Source organism: Symphalangus syndactylus, chromosome 15, assembly GCF_028878055.3.
Source record: "Symphalangus syndactylus isolate Jambi chromosome 15, NHGRI_mSymSyn1-v2.1_pri, whole genome shotgun sequence".
NCBI lineage: Eukaryota > Metazoa > Chordata > Mammalia > Primates > Hylobatidae > Symphalangus > Symphalangus syndactylus.
Genome location: NC_072437.2, coordinates 83,506,875 through 83,530,511, shown reverse-complemented (window position 1 = coordinate 83,530,511; position 23,637 = coordinate 83,506,875). Strand labels below are relative to the sequence as shown.

At 36.8% G+C, this 23,637-nt stretch overlaps 1 protein-coding gene across 1 annotated transcript in view; it reads right to left on the bottom strand.

The window, feature by feature from the left end:
* The window catches only part of LOC129463763 (UDP-glucose:glycoprotein glucosyltransferase 2-like), a 142,415-nt gene that overhangs the window by 70,696 nt on the left and 48,082 nt on the right, over positions 1–23,637 (bottom strand). The window contains 3 exon segments of the mRNA XM_063619093.1: positions 669–716; positions 7,764–7,873; positions 11,728–11,828. Of these exon segments, the coding sequence (XP_063475163.1) occupies positions 669–716; positions 7,764–7,873; positions 11,728–11,828 (259 nt within the window).

Sequence of the window (23,637 nt, the reverse complement as noted above, 5' to 3'; positions counted from 1 at the left end):
AACCCAAATGCTCATCAATGATAGACTGGATAAAGAAAATGTGGCACATGTACACCATGGAATACTATGCAGCCACAGAAAAGAATGAGTTCATATCCTTTCCAGGGACATGGATGAAGCTAGAAGCCATCATTCTCAGCAAACTAACATAGGAACAGAAAGTGAAACACTGCATGTTCTCACTCATAAGTGGGAGCTGAACAATGAGAACAGATGGACACATGTGGCCTCTCAGGGGGTAGGGGGCAAGAGGAGAGAGAGCATTGGGACAAATACCTAATGCATGCAGGGCTCAAAACCTAGATAATGAGTTGACAGGGGCAGCAAACCACCATGGCACACGTATACCTATGTAACAAACCCGCATGTTCTGCATATGTATCTCAGAACTTAAAGTAAAATTAAAATTAAAAAAAGAGCAAACTTACAAAAAAGAAAAAAGCCATTTTAACAGGTGAGACACTATCTCATTGTGGTTTTGATTTGCATTTCCCTGACGATTAGTGATGGTGAGCATCACTGTTGGCCATCTCTATGCCTTCTTTTGAGAAATGTCTATTCCAATTTTTGCCTATTTTAAAATTAGATTATTCATTGTTTTGCTGTTGTTTGAGCTCCTTATATATTCTGGTTATTAATCCCTTGACTGTTGAATAATCTGAAAATACTCTGTCCCATTCTATAGATTTTCTCTTCACTTTGTTGACTGCTTCCTTCTCTGCACAGAACATTTTTATCTTGATATGATCCCATTTGTCCAAATTGCTTTGGTGGCCTGTGCTTTTCAGTTCTTACTCAAGAAATCTTTGCAGAGACCAATGTCCTAAAGCATTTCCCCAATGTTTTCTTCTAGTAGTTTCACAGTCTCAGGTCTCACATTTAAGTCTTTAACCCCTACTGATTTGATTTTTGTATATGGTGAGAGATGGGGGTCTAGTTTCATTCTTTACCATTAAAATTTGAAGTCAAATCAGATGTAAATCTTAATAGAAAGGTTGTCATTTTCAGAATAAGGAATAAGACAAAATAAGACTTAAAAAGTATGATTTACAGATGTAGTTTTGGGAGATGATGTTCTAATCTAGGTAATGTCTCCAGAACTCTGTAAAATTTTCACACAGAGTAGTTAGAAATAATTAGAAGCAATATGAACTTTTATTTGGGTAAGGTGTAATCCTTTATTTGAGTATCTGCATTTTAGTTAATTCAAGTATCTGTATTTGGTTCATTAAGCAATTATGTAATTGAAATTATTTGTTCCACTCTGCTGAATCAAAAAAAGTTACCTGACCATCTGATCATATCCTCATTTTATTTTGAAGCAAATAAAAAATGTCATGGACTATAACTTAACAGTTCTTGCAGTCAACAACAAAGATATATGTTGGGTTGACAATTTAAAATCACCAAAAGCAGATTCTGCCCACTCACAGCAAATTAATAACAATTATGAACTTCCAAAGGAAATTTGCTGTACTTTGGAGTTAAAGCAGTTGTCTCCTAAATAAAACCAAACTCAAATTCAGTTACACAACTTGAGCATAGTCATAGTTTTTGAATAATCTTTGCTTGAGTCCCAAGTCAAAAACTATATAAAAAGCTACACTAGAAGAATTATGCCAATCCCGGCACCCTTCAACCCTTTCATCCCTGGCTCTTATGGGCAAAATTTTCCCCCAAAGTTTCTTTTCCATCCTCTAGTATTTCTTCATGCAAAAACTAGAATAGGTAAATATGTGTTCTCATTTCCCCTGGTCTCTTATGCAAAAAAAAAAAAAAGACAGACTTGCTCACAGAATGTCCTGCCAACTTTTTGAAATCTTTCTTTCTCAGTTTAATTCTGATCTGTATTTTTCTTATTATGAGTAAGGAAAGATTGTTATTATATATTTAAAGACCTTAAATTAAAAAGGACAGGAGAGTTAGCAGACAGCCCAGAGTGGGAGAAAATCTTCACAATCTACACATCCGAAAAATGACTAATATCCAGAATCTACACAGAACTCAAATAAGCAAGAAAAAAAATCCCATCAAAAAGTGGGCTAAGGACATGAATTAGACAATTCTCAAAAGAAGATATACAAGTGGGCAACAAGCATATGGAAAAATGCTCAACATCACTAATTATCAGAGAAATGCAAATCAAAACCACAATGCAATACCACCTCACTCCTACAAGAATGGGTATAATTTAAAAAATCAAAAAGTAACAGATGTTGGCACGGATGTGGTGAAAAGGGAACACTTTTACAATGTTGGTGGGAATGTAAACTAGTAGAATCACTATGGAAAACAATGTGGAGATTCCTAAAAGCAGATCTACCATTTGATCCAGCAATCCCATTACTAGGTATCTGCCCAGAGGAAAAAAAAAGTCAGTATATGAAAAAGATACTTGCACACGCATGTTTATAGCAGAACAACATGCAATTGCAAAAATATGGAATCAGACCAAATGCCCTATACATACCAGGGAATACTACCCAGCCATAAAAAGGAATGAAATGGCATTTGCGCAACCTGGATGGAATCGAAGACTATTATTCTAAGTGAAGTAACTCAGGAATGGAACACCAAACATCATATGTTCTCACTCATATGCGGGAGCTAAGCTATGAGGATGCAAAGGCATAAGAATGATACATTGGACTTTGGGGACTCAGGGGAAAGGGTGGAGGGTGGCAAGGGATCAAAAACTACACATTGGGTACAGGGTACACTGTTCAGGTGATGGGTGCACCAAAATCTCAGAAATCACCACTAAATAACTTATTGATGTAACTAAACACCATCTGTTCCCAAAAAACCTACTGAAATTAAAACAAACAACTGATCAAAGCAGATGGTTTGGGTTTGGCTTGGTTTTTAACTAAAGCCTTTGCGCCCTCTAGTGGGAAGATGGAGCAGCCCAGCATCCACAGTGTGTGCTCTTCAGAGCTGGATGTCGCTTTGGAATCAAGATTCTTGGGAGGCCAAGGCGGGCAGATTACCTGAGGTCAGGAGTTCGTGGCCAGCCTGGCCAACATGGCGAAACCCCGTCCCTACTAAAAATACAAAAATTAGCCGGGTGTGGTGGCATGCACCTGTAATCCCAGCTACCCAAGGAGGCTGAGGCAGGAGAATTGCTGGAACCCGGGAGGCAGAGGCTGAAGGGAGCCAAGATCACGCCACCGCACTCCAGCCTGGGTGACAGAGCAAGACTCCATCTCAAAAAGATTCTTCCTGTTTCCTTTTATATTTGGGGGCAGGATGTTTCTTTTATTTATTTATTTATTTTAAACTAAGTGTTTCTTATCTCCTCTACTTGAAGGTCATATCCTCTTTATCTCCTTAAATAAAGCCAGGAGCTCTGCAGTACCCCCAAGTGAGAACGATTATGCTTAAGACACTGTTGTTTTAGTTTAGTTCCAGACCCAGAGGAAAATCCTTCAAATTTCTTAAGTAAATTCTTAAGAAGTGTAATTTACACCAGAGCAATTGACCTGGCGTATATAAGCTGCAGCATTAGAAGAAGAAGAGAAAAAAAGACCATTATTACTTCTTTTTTCGGTGAACATTTTGTTTACATGTTTTGCAGGAAATGTACTTTTCGGTTGGTATGAATGAGATGCTGTAACAGAAACACACTTCCAGGGCTTTCTCGTGTCCAATCCACGTGCAATGCAATTGCAATGAATAGTCCAAGATTTTTTTACCTTCTCATCACAACCACCCTCTTCCCCAAGGTTGGAATTTCAGTTTGTTGAATTACTTCTCTCACATCCTATGAGCCAGTGGGTAACATGGACTGCTAGTCCAGATACCCATTTACCCTAGATTAGTTACATGAAAGACATTGTCATCCTTGTCTTTCTCTTATCAGTGTTCTCTGGAAGTAGTAGGTGATCAAGAAGACTATCTGCAGTGTCATGATTATTTAGTTTACTAAGTTCAAGATTTCTTGCTCTGCAGTCAAAGCTCATTTCAAAACTCTTTCATTGCCAATTCCAAATGGCTGACAGGTAGACAAGGTGACGGCCATAGTGGCCCTGAGTAAGCTGGCATACTCAGGTTGCCAGCATGGTTCTGATATAGCAGTTAGGAAGAAATTATTTAGGCAGATAGTGAGTCCTCGGTAAGGTTTTCCTTTTAACGAAAAGCAGCCCCCAAATCATTTTATTTTCTAACAAAGAACAGCCTGTAAAATCGAGCTGCAGACATAGGCAAGCAAGCTAGAAGCTTGCATAGGTAAATGCTGGCATTGTGCCAGTAGGAACAGGTTACCTGGGACCAGGCATGTTCAAAACGGCAGCTCCATCTTCCCTTCTTTCCAGCCCACGTGTACAGTAAGAAGCAGATAACATGGCAGAAGCCAAGTGGAAAGCCCATATGCATAATAGGGTGGAGTGGTCAGCCTTCCCCGTGCATTATGTAAAACATCATACCTGGTCCAACCAATTTGTGGGCCCTATATAAATCAGACAATGCCTCCTCAAGCCTATTTGTAAAATCCAGTGCACTCTGTACCCAGCCTGAATTCCCATTCAGGTGCCCCTCTCACAAGAGAGAGAAAGCTGTTCTCCTTTCTCTTTCTTTTGCGTATTAAGCCTCCACTCCCAAACCCACTCCTTTGTGTGTCATAAGAAAACAATCCATTCTGCATGAAGAATGGTAAGAGCAATTAGGAACATCATAGAATGGACCAATACCACAAATCTGTTTTGAAGGATACACAAGAATTTGTAAGGTGGTCAATGAGGCAAAGAATGTCCCAGGTAGGAATGATGTGTCGTGGTTCCTAACACCTGTTCTCCAACGAACTATGCGTCTTTTTCTTCATTACCATCATTGTAGTTGTCATCATCAAAACAGCTGACATTTGTGGACGGCTCACTCTGTCTCAGTATGATGGGCACTGCTGGCTGGCTAAATTAGCACCATACCCAGGCCACTTCTCCTTTGCTTCCTTACTAGAAAAGTAAACACTAGCTTTTCTAGCTTCCCTTGCAGCCTAAGGTGGCCACATGGCAAAATCTTCACCAATGAGATAGAAATCAATCTGCTAAAATGTTCCAAGAAGGCTTTAGTGAGGATGAATGTGGTTGGTACCATCCTCCCTGCCTCTTTTGGCTTTAAATACAGATAAGAAGTGAGAAAAATGAACTCCTAGTGTTTAGGGCCCTGTGAGTCTGGTATGATACTACTTAAAGCCAAACCGGTCCTACGTAATAAAGCCAGGCAGCACTGAAGCACTTTACAGATATTAACACAACTAGAATTATTTGGGGTCTATGGATAATTTAAGAAACCATTTGGCAGAATCTTATCAAACCACTGATAAATTGTATTCTATCTGCTATAGGATTCTAACGTTCCAGTGATCTAACACTGACTCAGTCTTCACAAGCTTTTAAGCAAAACTAATTACAAGAAACAGAGTAATTAACTCACAGCCTTTATTCTTTATCCTATGAAGAAAACCATACTACATCGGAAGAAATTCTGGAATATACTGTGAAATAAGTAGAAGATACGTCAGGAAAGATTGGCTATCATCATTTACTATGACTTATTTTTTGAAAACACTTCGTTAAAAAAGCTGTTTTGTGCTGTTTTGTCCAATAGAGAAATTTTGTATGAAATTACTAATGTATATGTACATGAATATATGTACATGATGAATTTCAGTTAACCCGGGAACTTACCAGAGTAGACACATGTTCTAAAAAACTGAAATCATGGCTTTACATTACTCACTCTTTCAATTTTTTCATTTTTTTATTAAAAACATTTTTTTAGAGACAGAGTCTCACTCTTCTACCCAGCAGGACTGCAGTGGCATGATCACAGCTCACTGTAGCCTCGGATTCCTGGGCTCAAGTGATTCTCCCGCCTCAGCCTCTCAATTAGCTAGGACTGCAGGTACACACCACCACATCCAGCTAATTTTTCAATTTTCTTCTAGAGATGGAGTCTTGCTATGTTGCCCAGGTTGGTCTAAAACTCCTGGCCTCAAGTGACCCTCCTACCGCCACCTCCCAAAGTGCTGAAATTATAGATGCGAGCCATTGCACCCAGCCTATTCACTCTTGAAGAGTTTATAATTCACTTATAATTTAAAGACAGCAGAAATGTCCAAAATACAGTTCCTATGAACTGTATTCAACTTGATAATTCCTAAACGTGACTAGCTATATATCTGTCAATTTTATAAATAGAATTAAAAAATTAAAACACTGTTAATGCAAAGTTCTGCTTTAAGGAAAACTCAAGTAGAAAGGTGTACCTTGAAACAGCCCACAATAAGTATGTATTATTTCCTAAAGTTTGGCAGCATTGTGAGAAATTACAATTAAAAATTTAATAAGGCAAATTTTTCATTTATTTAGCAAATATTTCATTTCAACAAACATTTACAGATTGTCTACAAAGTGGTTTTAGAGATATGCTCAAGCCTACAATTTAGCCATTAAGCAATGTTAGCATATTTTATAATTTTTTCTTAATTACAGATTAACAGCAGAGTTTTGCATCAGAACCTCTGAACAGTTATACTGACTTAACATCAATAGAGCTAATCAACTGTCTGATCAAGACTAAAGTTATTTTACTTTATTTGTATTTGATCTAATAATTTTTATAATGACCATTAATTAAAAGTATTATGGCTAAACATATATGACATTTATACACACCCATATATATTTCATGTTTTATTATATAAATGCTGACTTCTCAAATTCCTAACTGTTTAAAGTGGACTGAAAGAGGGATATCAATATATTCATTCTTAATCTGTAAATAAGGAGACAAACTCCTCTATTTCAAGGTACCACCAAAAAATTCTTGGTATCTTGTAGCCAACCATGTACTATTTATTTACTTTCAAAATTAAAGAATACATATATTGAAGATTCTGTAATTTGTACGATGAATAAATGTACAAAATAGTGTCTGGGACAATAAGAGGCATAGCAATCATTCTATGCTTAGGAAGGTATGCTAAGCTAGTAGACTGCTCTCCAATTCCTCTCAATAAAACACCATTGTTGCACATGCACTGCGACTTGTCAAATATTTTATCTCTTTAGTATAAGCTAACTCATATTTCACTTGTTGCTAATTTTATACTCTGTCATTCCTAACCAGAATACAATTGCATCAATGTTGTGTCATATAGTAAATTCTCATAATACCTGGTAACTTGCATTGCATGCACCGGTCTCTTTAAGCTATGCAAATGTATTTCCTACTGAAATGGAATATATGTTTAATGTAACATCAGTATTCATGGAAGCAGTTCAACTAGACATCCTCTTGGCAAAAAAGTACTCCACACAATATTCATGCAATTAAGACATTACCAATCATTTGGACTCTGAAAGGGTAAGAATATGATTTGGCAGTACTTTGGGCATAGATCTCCTACTTAGAATAATACTTTTTTTATCATCCTCCATAAGGGAAAGAAGAAACACTCCTTCATCATTTATTGCTTAAACAAGTTTTTCCTTAGATTACTATGCATGATTTTAGAAAATTTTTTAGGAAATTTTTTTCCTATTTGCCTCTAACAAGAGTTCTACCTTATAGTGCATACACACATGTATGCACAAGCCAATATTTTGCTCTAATCAAAAAAAAATATATATCATGAAAAGGCCCTGATTTCACAAAAGCTATATATACTAGAATTAATTGACACCTTCATGTTAAATGAAATCAGCTATTTTCATAAAACTCATTTAATAGAAAGAGTTCTGGCTACAATGAAACCTATAAACTTTAACATACCTGGCTTTTATGGGGAAGTTCTGTGAAATGTCTTTCATTAATTTAATGGCATCATAAACTGGAGTGGACATTATTTGAGAAGCTGCTTGAAAACTAAGATCTGGAAGGAAAAATATTATTAAGGAATCTAGCATAGTATTAGATCTTTATAGACATTTCCATGAAATTGAAATACTTCACTCAATTCTTCTTGCCAAGTATTAGTATACAAACATGTTAATACTGTTACATCTGCATTTTTAAAAAGTTTTAAATGTAAAGTTACCACTTATTTCCAAATATAAGCTTTATACTTTTATGAATGATTATTTAATACCTCTTATTTTCACAAATTACAGTATAATTTCGAGAGAGATATATGAAGAGAAATGCTCTCGCAAAGCTTTTTCTACACTTAAATGAAACATATGACAAAAAGTCAAAAGAATAATGAAGAGGAGTAAAAAGAGCTTTAAAGAGCCAATTCTGAAAAGACCTTTAAGAAAGCTCCACTGTGTTTAACTCAGTAAACAGAAACATTCACTTTCTCTTTCAACATTGTTTCACCTTTGTGCTTAAATAAAATCCTAAACTTACTATTATTTTATCTGATACGACAGTCCTACAAAAAGAAAAATGTGTGTTGCTAACTGTGGTTAGTTTCAAACATGTCAGAAGAATTCATCTTAGTATTATTACTTTGTCAAGAGTCAGAAAATATTTAAAACTAAATTCTTTCATTACCTACCTCAATAGTGAGGCAGATTGTTTCTCCTTTAGCTTAAGGACAGGATACTCACCCCACCACTGAACCTAACCATCTGGATATCTTACAACGACTTTAAATCAACCTTTCAACACTAGTCTCATTATTTCTGAGTCCCATATTCAGCCCCAAAGCCTGCTTACATGTTTTATATATTCTCTCTACTCAGGCTCAAGCTAGAAATCCTAGAATTATCTTTGACTCCTTTTCACCTTCTAAATATTTATATGCCTTCTACCACTATTTCAGTAGTGTCTAACTAGATTTCTTGCTTTTAGTCCATTCAAATACATCTTACAGACATTAGGGAGTCAACTAGAACTAAGCTGACTATGCATACTCTTTGCTTAAAGGCCTTCAAAAACACCCCATCACTTATACTTTTCTAAATTATGCAAGGGCCCCTTAGAGAACATTTTGAAGGAGGCTTAAAACATAATTATAGGCCAGGCATGGTGGCTCAAGCCTGTAATCCCAGCACTTTGGGAGGCCGAGGCGGGTGGATCACGAGGTCAGGAGATCGAGACCATCCTGGTTAACACGGTGAAACCTCGTCTCTACTAAATATACAAAAAATTAGCTGGGCGTTGTGGCAGGCGCCTGTAGTCCCAGATACTCAGGAGGCTGAGGCAGGAGAATGGCGTGAACCCAGGGGGAGGAGCTTGCAGTGAGTCGAGATCACGCCATTGCACTCCAGCCTGGGGGACAGAGCGAGACTCCGTCTCAAAAAAAAAAAAAAAAAAAAAAAAAACCTAATTATAATTTTTAAAAAGTGCTAAAATAGAGACATAAAAAAGGATCTAAAAATAATTGAAGATACTAGAAAGAGATTATCTGAAATTACGGATTTAGGAATATAAGCTCTATTAGAACTTAGAGAAGAGCTTCACAAACCATGCTAAGGGGTTTAAACTTAATACTTCTAATGGATGTGCATGAAATCAGTCCTTAATGATGCAAATGACTTGGCTAGCTAGTCCTATCAACCCCTTCTTACATTCAAAGTCTCTCCAGAAGTATTTGCCTTGGAAAAACAGAACTTTCTCAGATAAGAGGACTGCATACTTTGTTTGCCCCCCGTGGCATCCACTCTTTCCTGCTCCGGGCCCCCAAAAGGCTGGCCTGTCTGAACTGCATCAATAAGCTCCCTTGCCCTCAGACTTCTAGTGAGATTCAGCCAATCCAAGTAACTAATATGGGATCAGTAAGCAAGGAAAGAGTAAGGATTGGAATAGTTACTACCCAGATCCCTCCTTGAGTCACAGAGGGCAGTCCCTCAGGGTACTACTGCTGTGTCAAGCAGCTCTCTCGACACACTCTCCAGGTTTTGGTAACCACTCTCTCCTCTTGCTCCCCCAAGATTAGGGGTAGAAAATGTTTCCCTCTAGTTGCAAATACTGGAAGCGAATAATCCATTCCTTGTTGGTTTCCCTCAATCATGCCTGTCTCTGTAAAAAGTCCCTTTATTAAACTTTTTTAGTTTGTGTGTGCCAACATTTTCCTGTGGGGACTAATGTAAGGCCATTATTTGATCAGGGATGTACAAGTGATAAAGCCTGGCTGATTGGACACAAGGCCAAAATCAGATTTTCATTTTAGAAAGATTATCTCAGTAACCTTATTGAGAATGAATTTGAACCTGCTACCTCAGTTTAGTGTTATCATGATGTCAAGTGAAAGAACAGTCAGAAGGGCTGCAGTATAATAAAAGGAGGTCTAAGCATGAGGTCTAGATGAGACATTAAATAGGAAACTGTACACCAGAAGGGTCCAGGGAGAATAGATTCTATCAGTTCAAAGAGGTAGATTCGTTATAGTAAATCTGTCATAACAATGGCCTTGAATCTTATTCTGCTGAATGATTCTTCTATTGATATATTTATTTTCTAATGATACAGGGCTTAGTTGATACAACATTTGTATTAGGTAGGTAAAGAACAGCAGAAATTATAAAACTTAATAGATTGGGTCTTGCACATTCTGCTATAATTTTAAAATGTAATATTCAATATTCTGTTAAGTGTATATAAAGTTTACCTAGATACCATATGGTACAGTATAAAGAATTTTACTTGGACCAAAATCTTCACTTATTAGCTGTGTGGTAACTGGCACTTAAATAAGATAGTTTATGTGAAAGGACCCTGTAAACTATAATCCAGATGAAATATAAAATATTATTTGTATGTTATAAGTAAGTTATACCAGTGAGAGTGGCCTGTAAATATCCTTTCTTATTTTAAAAACAGAAAGTAGATTGGTGGTTGCCTACAACTGGGGAGTTGGGAAATGAGGAGTGACTGCTAATGAGGGTGTTAGTTTTTTTGGGGGATGATGAGAATTTTCTAAAAGCAACTGTGTTAAGAGTGGCGGCATTCTAAAAATATGCTAAAAACTATTGAATGGTAGAATTTAAAAGGGCAAATTGAATAGTATGTGAACGTATTAGTATGAATAGTATTATAGTAATGTCATTTACATCACTAATATGTCTATAAAATAATCTATATCATCTGAGATATAAAAGCTTATTTAACAAAACAGCTTATTAAGCTGTTATATTATTAAAAGTTGATAAAAGATGACAAAAGTTAGATGATGCAGAAAGAGGACATGTCCCCATGACCTACTAAATCATTACAAATAAAGAAGAAAAATTATAAATTGAAAAGGACTTAAAAGTTCAAACCAAATCAAATTTTGTTCACAAAATATCTGCTTGTAGGTTTTCAATGCAGAAGCTATTCCTAACTTTGTACAACTGCATGTCCTCCATTTGATGTTTCCACTAAAAATTTATCAATGAAACATGCAATAGTCTTAACAGGATCTAAATTCCAAAGAGAAGAAAACCAAGATTAAGTTTCATTTTCTCCTTACCTAGGAGTTAGGATTTTTCATCAGTTATAGTCTCCAAAAATGTGATATAATACTTGAGACTAACCTATAAATCAGTATATACTTTTGAAATAACATCGAATAACCTCACTTCATATAATTTTAAGTCTTGCAAACATAAAAACATAGCTTGCTTGAGAGATGATCTGTTAAATAGGTATTGCCACAAAAAATCATAATTTATATTATTCACTTCACTAGTCATTAATACTGTCCATAAAATAATCTATATCATGTGATATATAAAAGCTTATTTAACAAAACAGATCAGTTACCAAAATGCTGTGTTAAAGTATCTCAAAATACTATACCTTGTAGTTCCCAGACTTTCAAAGGCGTCATTTGTTTGTTACTCTCAATCAGGTATTTTTGGAATGCTGTCAGATTATCTCTAAGATCTGAATATATTTCTCTGCATCAAAATATTAAGTGATGTTAAGTAGCATCACCTGTCATGAACCATTATACAAACAGCATATTTTTGAGATTACATATTCCATGTAATTAGACATAAATGAATCATTCATCATTAAGATAATCATAAATTGTGATACAGCTATATTCACAGAACTTGAAAATAATAAGGAAGATATACAAGTCTCTTTTATTAAATATATGAAACAAAACAAAATCTGCAGGAATATACTCTCAATTGTTAGTGTCAACTGTAAGCGATGCAAGGATGAGGGCAGACTTATGTTTTCATATTACATACTCTTTGTTTAACATTTTATAAATTGCAAGCCTTGCTTTTATAATTGAAAATAAAAACTATAAGGAAAGACAAAAATGCCTCATACAATCAGAGTTTATTTCTGAAAAGTTCCATCTTTGATTCTTATAAAAAACTAAAATAAGATAATTTTACCCATTGTTAAACATATCTAGGCATCTTTTAGAGAAAGCCAAATAATGATGTAGTAGAATGGTATTTTACTATACACGCAATCTAAACTGTAATCTTCTTTCCTCTGTCACTCATGAAATCAAGACATGGTGCCATTTCAGATTTAAATGGAGAGACACAATTTAAAAAAATAACTTTACTATCAGCACAACTTACAAAATACATATTTTCTTTTTATTATACTTTAAGTTCTGGGATACATGTGTAGAATGTGCAGGTTTGTTACATAGGTATAAACGTGCTGTGGCGGTTTGCTGCACCCATCAACCCGTCATCTACATTAGGTATTTCTCCTAATGCTATCCCTCCCCTAGCTCCCCACCCCCGACAAGCCGTGGTGTGTGATGTTCCCCTCCCTGTGTCCATGTGTCCTCATTGTTCAACTCCCACTTTTGAGTGAGAACATGTGGTGTTTGTTTTTCTGTTCTTGTGTTAGTTTGCTGAGAATGATAGTTGCCAGCTTCATTCATGTCCCCACAAAGGACATGAACTTATCCTTTTTTATGGATGCATAGTATTCTATGGTGTATATGTGCCATATTTTCTTTATCCAGTCTATGATTGATGGGCATTTGGGTTGGTTCCAAGTCTTTGCTATTGTGAATAGTGCTACAATCAACATACGTGTGCCTGTGTCTTTATAGTAGAATGATTTATAATCCTTTGGGTATACACCTAGTAATAGGATTGCTGGGTCAAATGGTATTTCTGGTTCTAGATCCTTGAGGAATTGCCACAGTCTTCCACAATGGTTGAACTCATCTACACAAATACCAACAGTATAAAAGCGTTCCTGTTTCTCCACATCCTCTCCAGCATCTGTTGTTTCCTGACTTTTTAATGATTGTCATTCTAACTGGCATGAGATGGTGTCTCATTGAAAACACATATTTTCGATAGTCAATAGACAAGAAGACTTTGAAAAGTGAAATAAAAAATACAGAATATACATAAATATGTTAATCTTATAGTTATGAATAAATATATACAGTACAGTGTCAATATCTTACAGGTTTACTAAAATGTGGGATCATGTTTTGAAAACAAATCAAAATTGCTATGATAATAAAAGTACAACGGCATTTCTTTCTAAAAGAAGTTCACTATGAATTAAACAAACATTTCCTTTTTTAATATTTTTAAGTTATCAGATTATAAGTTTATAAGAGCTACTATACCAATTTTCATATTTAATCATCATCTTAGTAACTTCCACTGCTAAAATTCTTTACATAATTTAGAAAACATATGTATTATTCAGAAAGTACTTCAAAGGATTTTTGCTTTGAAATGAGCAGTCACTGAGTCACTGCGGAAGACTAATTTTGAGTATTCCCTTTTAAAAATGAATAGCCTTGGGAGGCCGAGGCAGGCGGATCACGAGGTCAGGAGATGAAGACCACCCTGCCTAACACGGTGAAACCCCGTCTCTACTAAAAATACAAAAATTAGCCAGGAGTGGTGGCAGACGCCTGTAATCCCAGCTACTCAGGAGGCTGAGGCAGGAGAATTGTTTGAACCCAGGAGGCAGAGGTTGCAGTGAGCCTGGGTGATGGAGCTAGAGCTAGACTCCATCTCAAAAAAAAAAAAGAAAAACAAATGAATAGCCATATGAATTTTAGAATAGATTCTTCTAATTTTGTGAAAAATGACATTGGTAGTTTGACAGGAATAGCATTGAATCTGTAGATTGGCAGTATGGCCATTTTAATGACATTCATTCTCCCAATCCATGAGCATGGAATGTTTTTCCATTTGTTTGTGTCATCTATGATTTCTTTCAGCAGTGTTTTGTAGTTCTCCTTGTGGAGATGGTTCATCTCCTTGGTTAAATGTATTCCTACATACTTTTTTTGGTGTGTGGCTATTGTAAATGGGATTGCCTGCTTGTTTTGGCTCTCAGCTTGAACATTATTAGCTTTTAGTAATGCTACTGATTTTTATACACCGATTTTGTATCCTGAAACTTACAGAAGTTGTTTATCAGTTTTAGGAGCCTTATGGCAGAGTCTTTAGGGTTTCCTAGGCAAAAGACATGAACAGACACTTCTCACAAGAAAATACATACGCAGCCAAGAAACATACGAAAAAATGCTCAACATCACTAATCATTAGAGAAATGCAAGTCAAAACCACAATGAGATACCCTCTCACATCAGTCAGAATGGCTATTATCAAAAAGTCAAAAAGTAACAGATGCTGGCAAGGCTGCAGAGAAAAGGGAATGCTTATACACTGTTGGTGGAAATGTAAATTAGATCAGCCACTGCAAAAAGCAGTTTAGAGATTTCTCAAAGAACTTCAAACTACCATTGAACCCAGTAATCTCATTACTGGGTATTCACCCAAAGGAAAATAAATCATTCTGACAAAAAGACACATGCACTCATATGTCCATCATAGCACTTATTCACAATAGCAAAGACATGCAATCAACCCAGGTGCCATCAATGGCAAATTGGAAAAAGACAATGGGATACATATACCACCATGGAAAATCCTGCCCTTTGCAGTAACATGAATGCAGCTGTAGGCCATTATCCTAAGTGAATTAACACAGGAACAGATATATAACAGATACATAACACTTATAAGTGAGAACCAAGTATTGGGTATACATGGACATAAAGATGGGAATAATAGATACTGGGGTCTATTAGAGTGGGGAGATGGCAATGGCTGAAAAACTACCTGTTGGGTACTATGCTCACTACCTGGGTGATAGGATCATTCATACCCCTAACCTCAGCATCACATAGTATATCCATGTAACAAACCTGCATGTGTATGCCTTGAATCTAAAATAGAAGCTGAAAAAAAAAAAAGCAGAGGGAGCCAAGATGGCCGAATAGGAATAGCTCGCCATCCCAGCGTGAGTGACGCAGACGGGTGATTTCTGTATTTCCATCTGAGGTACCAGGTTCATCTCACTAGGGAGTGCCAGACAGTGGGTGCAGGACAGTGGGTGCAGCGCACCATGCGTCAGCTGAAGCAGGGCGAGGCACTGCCTCACCCGGGAAGCGCAAGGGGTCAGGGAGTTCCCTTTCCTAGTCAAAGAAAGGGGTGACAGACGGCACCTGGAAAATCAGGTCACTCCCACCCTAATACTGTGCTTTTCCGACGGGCTTAAAAAACAGCACACCAGGAGATTATATCCCACATCTGGCTCGGAAGGTCCTATGCCCACAGAGTCTCGCTGATTGCTAGCACAGCAGTCTGAGATCAAACTGCAAGGTGGCAGCGAGGCTGGGGGAGGGGCGCCCACCATTGCCCAGGCTTGCTTAGGTAAACCAAGCAGCCAGGAAGCTCGAACTGGGTGGAGCCCACCACAGCTCAAAGAGGCCTGCCTGCCTCTGTAGGCTCCATCTCTGGGGGCAGGGCACAGACAAACAAAAAGACAGCAGTAACATCTGCAGATTTAAATGCCCCTGTCTGACAGCTTTGAAAAGAGTAGTGGTTCTTCCAGCATGTAGCTGGAGATCTGAGAACGGGCAGACTGCCTCCTTAAGTGGGTCCCTGATTCCTGACCCCCGAGCAGCCTAACTGGGAGGCACCCCCAAGTAGGGGCAGACTGATACCTCACACGGCTGGGTACTCCTCTGAGACAAAACTTCCAGAGGAACAATCAGGCAGCAGCATTTGCGGTTCACGAAAATCCGCTGTTCTGCAGCCACCGCTGCTGACACCCAGGCAAACAGGGTCTGGAGTGGACCTCTAGCAAACTCCAACAGACCTGCAACTGAGGGTCCTGTCTGGTAGAAGGAAAACTAACAAACAGAAAGGACATCCACACCAAAAATCCATCTGTACATCACCATCGTCAAAGACCAAAAGTAGATAAAACCACAAAGATGGGGAGAAAACAGAGCAGAAAAACTGGAAATTCTAAAAAGCAGAGTGCCTCTCCTCCTCCAAAGGAACACAGTTCCTCACCAGCAATGGAACAAAGCTGGATGGAGAATGACTTTGACGAGTTGAGAGAAGAAGGCTTTGGACGATCAAACTACTCCAAGCTACAGGAGGAAATTCAAACCAAAGGCAAAGAAGTTAAAAACTTTGAAAAAAATTTAGACGAATGTATAACTAGAATAACCAATACAGAGAAGTGCTTAAAGGAGCTGATGGAGCAGAAAGCCAAGGCTCGAGAACTACGTGAAGAATGCAGAAGCCTCAGGAGCTGATGCGATCAACTGGAAGAAAGGGTATCAGTGATGGAAGATGAAATGAATGAAATGAAGTGAGAAGGGAAGTTTAGAGAAAAAAGAATAAAAAGAAATGAACAAAGCCTCCAAGAAATATGGGACTATGTGAAAAGACCAAATCTACGTCTGATTGGTGTACCTGAAAGTGATGGTGAGAATGGAACCAATTTGGAAAACACTCTGCAGGATATTATCCAGGAGAACTTCCCCAATCTAGCAAGGCAGGCCAACATTCAGATTCAGGAAATACAGAGAACACCACAAAGATACTCCTCGAGAAGAGCAACTCCAAGACACATAATTGTCAGATTCACCAAAGTTGAAATGAAGGAAAAAATGTTAAGAGCAGCCAGAGACAAAGGTCAGGCTACCCACAAAGGGAAGCCCATCAGACTAACAGCTGATCTCTCGGCAGAAACTCTACAAGCCAGAAGAGAGTGGGGGCCAATATTCAACATTCTTAAAGAAAAGAATTTTCAACCCAGAATTTCATATCCAGCCAAATTAAGCTTCATAAGTGAAGGAGAAATAAAATACTTTACAGTCAGGCAAATGCTGAGAGATTTTGTCACCACCAGGCCTGCCCTAAAAGAGCTCCTGAAGGAAGCACTAAACATGGAAACGAACAACTGGTACCAGTCACTGCAAAATCATGCCAAAGTGTAAAGACCATCGAGGCTAGGAAGAAACTGCATCAACTAATGAGCAAAATAACCAGCTAACGTCATAATGTCAGGATCAGAGTCACACATAACAATATTAACTTTAAATGTAAATGGACTAAATGCTCCAATTAAAAGACACAGACAGGCAAATTGGATAAAGAGTCAAGATCCACCAGTGTGCTGTATTCAGGAAACCCATCTCACGTGCAGAGACACACATAGACTCAAAATAAAAGGATAGAGGAAGATCTACCAAGCAAATGGAAAACAAAAAAAGGCAGGGGTTGCAATCCTAGTCTCTGATAAAACAGACTTTAAACCAACAAAGATCAAAAGAGACGAAGAAGGCCATTACATAATGGTAAAGGGATCAATTCAAAAAGAAGAGCTAACTATCCTAAATATATTTGAGCCCAATACAGGAGCACCCAGATTCATAAAGCAAGTCCTGAGTGACCTACAAAGAGACTTAGACTCCCACACAATAATAATGGGAGACTGTCAACATTAGACAGATCAACGAGACAGAAAGTTAACAAGGATACCCAGGAATTGAACTCAGCTCTGCACAAAGTGGACCTAATAGACATCTACAGAACTCTCCACCCCAAATCAACAGAATATACATTTTTTTCAGCACCACACCACACGTATTCCAAAATTGACCACATAGTTGGAAGTAAAGCTCTCCTCAGCAAATGCAAAAGAACAGAAATTATAACAAACTGTCTCTCAGACCACAGTGCAATCAAACTAGAACTCAAGATTAAGAAACTCACTCAAAACCGCTCAACTACATGGAACTTGAACCACCTGCTCCTGAATGACTACTGCATACATAACGAAAAGAAGGCAGAAATAAAGATGTTCTTTGAAACCAACAAGAACTAAGACACAACATACCAGAATCTCTGGGACACATTCAAAGCAGTGTGTAGAGGGAAATTTACAGCACTAAATGCCCACAAGAGAAAGCAGGAAAGATCCAAAATTGACACCCTAACATCACAATTAAAAGAACTAGAAAAGCAAGAGCAAACACATTTGAAAGCTAGCAGAAGGCTAGAAATAACTAAAATCAGAGCAGAACTGAAGGAAATAGAGACACAAAAAACCCTTCAAAAAATTAATGAATCCAGGAGCTGGTTTTTTGAAAAGATCAAAATTGATAGACCGCTAGCAAGACTAATAAAGAAGAAAAGAGAGAAGAATCAAATAGATGCAATAAAAAATGATAAAGGGGATATCACCACCAATCCCACAGAAATACAAACTACCATCAGAGAATACTACAAACACCTCTACGCAAATAAACTAGAAAACCTAGAAGAAATGGATAAATTCCTCGACACATACACCCTCCCAAGACTAAACCAGGAAGAAGTTGAATCTCTGAATAGACCAATAACAGGCTCTGAAATTGTGGCAATAATCAATAGCTTACCAACCAAAAACAGTCCAGGATCACACGGATTCACAGCCAAATTCCACCAGAGGAACAAGGAGGAACTGGTACCATTCCATCTGAAACTATTCCAATCCATAGAAAAAGAGGGAATCCTCCCTAATTCATTTTATGAGGCCAGCATCACCCTGATACCAAAGCCTGGCAGAGACACAACCAAAAAAGAGAATTTCAGACCAATATCCTTGATGAACATTGATGCAAAAATCCTCAATAAAATATTGGCAAACCGAATCCAGCAGCACATCAAAAAGCTTATCCACCATGATCAAGTGGGCTTCATTCCTGGGATGCAAGGCTGGTTCAACATATGCAAATCAATAAATGTAATCCAGCATATAAACAGAACCAAAGACAAAAACCACATGATTATCTCAAGAGATGCAGAAAAGGCCTTTGACAAAATTCAACAGCCCTTCATGCTAAAAACTCTCAATAAATTATGTATTGATGGGACGTATCTGAAAATAATAAGAGCTATCTATGACAAACCCACAGCCAATATCATACTGAATGGGCAAAAACTGGAAGCATTCCCTTTGAAAACTGGCACAAGACAGGGATGCCCTCTCTCGCCACTCCTATTCAACACAGTGTTGGAAGTTCTGGCCAGGGCAATTAGGCAGGAGAAGGAAATAAAGGGTATTCAATTAGGAAAAGAGGAAGTCAAATTGTCCCTGTTTGCAGATGACGTGATTGTATATCTAGAAAACCCAATCGTTTCAGCCCAAAATCTCCTTAAGCTGATAAGCAACTTCAGCAAAGTCTCAGGATACAAAATCAATGTACAAAAATCACAAGCATTCTTATATACCAATAACAGACAAACAGAGAGCCAAATCATGAGTCAACTCCCATTCACAATTTCTTCAAAGAGAATAAAATACCTAGGAATCCAACTAACAAGGGACGTGAAGGACCTCTTCAAGGAGAACTACAAACCACTGCTCAATGAAATAAAAGAAGATACAAACAAATGGAAGAACATTCCATGCTCATGGGTAGGAAGAATCAATATCGTGAAAATGGCCATACTGCCCAAGGTAATTTATAGATTCAATGTCAACCCCATCAAGCTACCAATGACTTTCTGCACAGAACTGGAAAAAAGTACTTCAAAGTTCATATGGAACCAAAAAAGAGCCCGCATCGCCAAGTCAATCTTAAGCCAAAAGAACAAAGCTGGAGGCATCACGCTACCTGACTTCAAACTATACTACAAGGCTACAGTAACCAAAACAGCATGGTACTGGTACCAAAACAGAGATAAAGATCAATGGAACAGAACAGAGCCCTCAGAAATAACACCACGTATCTACAACTATCTGATCTTTGACAAACCTGACAAAAACAAGAAATGGGGAAAGGATTCCCTATTTAATAAATGGTGCTGGGAAAACTGGCTAGCCATATGTAGAAAGCTGAAACTGGATCCCTTCCTTACGCCTTATACAAAAATTAATTCAAGATGGATTAAAGACTTACATGTTAGACCTAAAACCATAAAATCCCTAGAAGAAAACCTAGGCATTAACATTCATGACATAGGCATGGGCAAGGACTTCATGTCTAAAACACCAAAAGCAATGGCAACAAAAGCCAAAATTGACAAATGGGATCTAAGTAAACTAAAGAGCTTCTGCACAGCAAAAGAAACTACCATCAGAGTGAACAGGCAACCTACAAAATGGGAGAAAATTTTCACAGCCTACTCATCTGACAAAGGGCTAATATCCAGAATCTACAATGAACTCAAACAAATTTACAAGAAAAAAAACAAACAACCCCATCGAAAAGTGGGCGAAGGATATGAACAGACACTTCTCAAAAGAAGACATTTATACAGCCAAAAACACATGAAAAAATGCTCATCATCACTGGCCATCAGAGAAATGCAAATCAAAACCACAATGAGATACCATCTCACACCAGTTAGAATGGCCATCATTAAAAAGTCAGGAAACAACGTGCTGGAGAGGATGTGGAGAAATAGGAACACTTTTACACTGTTGGTGGGACTGTAAACTAGTTCAACCATTGTGGAAGTCAGTGTGGCGATTCCTCAGGGATCTAGAACTAGAAATACCATTTGACCCAGCCATCCCATTGCTGGGTATATACCCACAGGGCTATAAATTATGCTGCTATAAAGACACATGCACACGTATGTTTATTGCGGCACTATTCACAATAGCAAAGAGTTGGAACCAACCCAAATGTCCAACAACAATAGACTGGATTAAGAAAATGTGGCACATATACACCATGGAATACTATGCAGCCATAAAAAATCATGCGTTCATGTCCTTTGTAGGGACATGGATGAAGCTGGAAATCATCACTCTCAGTAAACTATCGCAAGGACAAAAAACCAAACACCCCATGTTCTCACTCATAGGTGGGAATTGAACAATGAGAACACGTGGACACAGGAAGGGGAACATCACACTAGGGGACTGTTGTGGGGTGGGGGGAGGGGGAGGGATAGCATGAGGAGATATACCTAATGCTAAATGACGAGTTAATGGGTGCAGCACACCAACATGGCACATGTATACATATGCAACAAACCTGCACATTGTGCACATGTACCCTAAAACTTAAAGTATAATAATAATAAAATTTAAAAAAAAGAAAAAAATAGAAGCTGAAATAAAATAAAATAAAAATAAAAATAGCCCAGTGTTTCACGTGATCTTTTGGAGAAAATGCAATTTAATCCCATAAAAAGTTATATTCAAAAGAGAAAAGAACTATAAATTCCAAGATGTTGAGATAGCTGAAAATGGAATAAAAATGTATTGTTAGCTGCTAAATAAATACCTTACTTAGAATAAATCCATTTTGTAAGATGTATTAACATTTTAAGGCCACTAGAGTATACTGCCTGGCCAACATACTTTAAAAATGTAACACAGTTATCCATATAAATTAGCATAGTCTCCAAAAATCTTACCCTTACTGTATATAGTTATCTACTCATCACCAGGAGAACCAACCTGAGAGTTCTTCATACATGACTGTAATACTAAACAAGAACTAAAAGTGTTAATAAAAATATTTCTTTAATTAATTTTGCCTGGATAAAGAAATCATAAACTTTCACTTGTAAATAAGGGAAAATGTACATGAAATTACAGCCATCCCCATTCGCGAGTATTCATAGAGCACTCACCATCCTATTCCTTGTCTTCAATCAGCGTGGCAGGAAAAAGAAACGGGGGGTATAACTTTAATTTTTGAAAGGTTACTTATATGTGTATATGAAATGGTAATCTGCAGTACAGAAAATTTGAGTAATAAATGTTTTCTCTTCTTTTGGGCTATACATTTGTTCAAGCTAAAGATCCAATATTATCAATGATTTTTGTAACCCATTAGATCAGTAAACTTCTAAATTCTATAAAGTTTTTAGTTTTCTGTCAGAACTTTATCAACTCCTGTTTCTCTAAGCACACTAAGTCAAATTTATCATACGAAAAGTGATTTTAAGTATCTCATACTTTATGAATGTCAGATGTATTAGAACTCCTTAAAAATAAAGAAACCAATATAATAAAGAGGAATATTTACCACAGCTTGCCAAGTTAATTAAAAAACGGTAAAAATAACACTGAGTTTAAAAATAGTAAATATTAGCTAACATTATTACTACAATATTTATTTTAAAAAATAATGATTTACTTAATTTTTTTCCTCAAAAGAAATTCAATTTAGGCAGTATTTTTGCTTGGCAGCATTTTGTGAAACTATTTTAACAAATAATAACTTAATAATTATAATTTTCATTAATTTTATTCATGTTTAACAAACAACATTAATGCTTATTATATGCCATGAATTGTTAAAAATACTTTATTACTAAATTATATTATTTATTCTCTCCAAATTTAGAAACTTCCTAAACAAGTATGTACTATACCAATTATTTACTTGACTTTTATGGCAGCTGTGTTAGAATAAAGAAAATTACTACTTTCGAATATGGGAAATCATAATTGGTATGGTGATAGCACCATATAGTGCAAATGAAGAACAGGATCAAAAAATGCTACAAGGCTAATATTTAACAATTTATTTGTTGCCTTATGTTTGTTGTTTCATGTCTTTGAGGTTTAGCCATTCTATAAATGAACTTTATTTATGGGACAAATAATTTATTCTGGGTAAAAGGAGAAAATAAATACATGCGTATTTAACAGCGACCAACCATAGGTATCGAAAGTCTTAAATTTCAAATTTTCTAGTTATCCCAGGGATACCACCGGAGTTTCAGAAATAAAATCCCACTCTCAATGTAAACATAACAGTTGTATCTAACGAATGAAAACACTTCCATCTTTATGATTAATATGAAAATAAACTTCAACAGTAAGTAATTCAATATATGGCAAAGGTTTCAGAATTTTTTATAAAGAGCTGTTATAATTAGTAAAAAAGATAAACACAGCAAGAACAAATGAGCACAAGTTAGGAACAAGCAATTTACACAAGAAGAAACTCTAAGGCCAATAAACATGAAAAAAAGTTAATCCGTGCAATAATAAACTGCCAATAGTTGACTTTCTTGGAGACAAATTATAAAATTGGTTCAGTCCAGTGAATTAAATACACTTTTTTTAAAAAAAAAATAGAAACACCATTTCATTTATTAAACTGAAAAAGTTTAAAAAATAGTATGAGTGGTTATTAAAGTTCTGGGAAATGAACAGATTTCTCATCCTGGGGTGAATGTCCATGTTAGTACAATTTTATGAGGGTAGTTTACAAGTGTGAATCAAAAATTTCAAGAAGTACATATACTTTATCAACTATTTTCCAAATATTTGTGCTCAGGAAAGTCTGCAATGCACACAAACTGGTACACACACAAAAAAAAAATTAAATGAAAAAGTAGGGAAAGAATTTAAAGTCCCCTTCTATGGGACTGTTTCAATAAATGATGGACTATCCACAAGATGTGAAAAAAACAGGTACACACT